General features: G+C 63.4%; 1 protein-coding gene across 1 annotated transcript in view; it reads left to right on the top strand.

Moving 5' to 3' along the window:
• Nucleotides 1–1,935, top strand: part of PLEKHG5 (pleckstrin homology and RhoGEF domain containing G5) — a 42,962-nt gene that overhangs the window by 9,318 nt on the left and 31,709 nt on the right. The window contains exons 3-4 of the mRNA XM_034753653.1: nucleotides 1,130–1,259; nucleotides 1,753–1,855. Of these exons, the coding sequence (XP_034609544.1) occupies nucleotides 1,130–1,259; nucleotides 1,753–1,855 (233 nt within the window). The remainder of the gene's footprint in view (nucleotides 1–1,129; nucleotides 1,260–1,752; nucleotides 1,856–1,935) is intronic.

The following is a 1,935-nucleotide window of genomic DNA, read 5'->3' on the forward strand; positions in this document are numbered from 1 at the left end:
CTCAGGCTAGAGCCCTGGGGACATCCTGGGCCTTTGCTTGGTGTCGTATGGCCGGGCAGTTTCTAACTGCTCGAGAGATCTGACTGTGCGGGAGAGAAAAGTTCCCTTTGTCTGTGGTCCCTGCTGCCCTGTGCCCTGATCTCCCACGCTGGCTGCAGGTGCCTGGCCTGGCCTGGCCCAGCCCGACCTGAACTGCCCTTGGGGGAGGCTTTGTGTGAGCGTAGGCTGCAGGGGCAGACAGAGCTGAGACGACTAACTGTGGATGCCCAGAAAGCTCCTGTAGCTTGATGTAACTGGGCCTCCTGAGCGTCCCCTCGGGCCATGCTACAGGCAGCCGGCCTCAGTTTCCCCCTTGGACTTCACCCAGGCTTTTGTGGTCAAAAATACCTGTCCTTGGGGGCTGGGTTGATTAATATAAAATAAACCCCAAACCTAACTCCAAATCCCAGAACCAGGTCCGTCCAACAGCCCACCCCAAACAAGGTGTCTCTCGGGGCCCTTCCAGCTTTGGCAGGCCACTCCCAGGCCCTGCCTGGCTGGCGTCTATCCTACCTCCCAGGAGACTCGGCTGGCACTGGCTTTCTCCCTGCACACGCCCCCTTCACTGCAGCTTCCTGACGAGCTTTGTAGGGAAATCACCTGAGCTCTCCCAGGGGTGGCTCCTAGTTCCCAGGGCTGGCTGGCCCCAGGCAAGTGATGCTCCTTCCCTTGGAGTGATGGTAGGTGCCTGTCAGAGGGTCCTTTGGGCCCCACGTCATTGCCAGGCCCGGGCGCTGGGCCGCCTGTCCCAGCACCTCTCTGTGGGTTAGAACCGCTTCCGGGCTGTGCCTGGCGGCCCTGCCCCGGGCATGGGGAGTAGCTGGAGCACAGTGGCTTTCTGGTCATGGCCTGGGCCCGTAAGGGGGTGACATGGGAGGTAAGCTGGAGGGGGTGTGTGGCTGGCTCTCTGCCTGCCAGGGAAATCCCGGTGGCTGGATCCGCTGGCACTGCAGCTCCCTTTACTGCAGGGAGCAGTGTAGGGACCCCAGCGTAACCAGCAGGCAGCCTGGTCTCTGGCTCACCCTGCACCTCCGGCCGCTGGCTCTGTAGCGGGTCAGGGCTCTGCCCAATGGCCTCTCTCCTCTCGCAGGTATGTCACCATGCCGAGTGCCAGCAGCTGAACCACAGCAATCCCTTAAACTTGTGTGAGGCCTGTGACCGCAAGTTCCACGGCACCATGCACTTCGACGGGCACATCCGCTTCGACCTGCCACCCCAAGGTGAGAGCTGGGGGCAGCAGGGGCTGGGGCCTGGTGAACATGACCCTCCTCCCGTGCGGGGCACTGCCAGCGATGGTGCTCCCGCCTCAGCGAGCCCCGCCCCTTGGGCTTCTCCTCCCCGCTGTGGGGATTTGCCCTGTTCTCATCCTGGGGGCCTGTTCCCAAGGGCTCAGCCTCCCCAAATCCTCCCCTCTGGAGCCCCCCCCATGCCAGATGCCCCTCAGCAGGGCATCTCGCCGGCAGAGCACTAGGCAGGCAGGGGAACGGATCCTCATGGATGGCGCGGCCTGTCAGCGGAGGGAGCAGTGATGGGCCTGTTGGCAGAGGGGTTTGCTGCCACCGGAGGCTGCAGGAGAGGCTTCCCCAGGTGGCTGCAAAGGCCCCAGTCTCCCGGCCCTCGAGCTGCTGGGCAGAGGTGCTGAGCCTTGATCTGTGCCCAGGGCCTGATGGGGCTCGGTCTCCTGGGTGACTCGTCCGTCTTTCCTGGTTGCAGGTTCCATTCTGGCCCGGAACGTATCCACGCGCTCATGCCCCCCACGCACCAGCCCTGCCTCCGACATGGAGGAGGAGGACGAAGGGCTAGTGGATGGGAGAGGGTGAGTATGTTCATGTGAAGAGCTAGGGGAGGTGCTTCCATCTCCTTGGCAGCAGACAAGATGGGTCCCGGGGGAGCGGG

The sequence above is a fragment of the Trachemys scripta genome, chromosome 19 (assembly GCF_013100865.1).
Source record: "Trachemys scripta elegans isolate TJP31775 chromosome 19, CAS_Tse_1.0, whole genome shotgun sequence".
Classification (NCBI taxonomy): Eukaryota; Metazoa; Chordata; order Testudines; family Emydidae; genus Trachemys; species Trachemys scripta.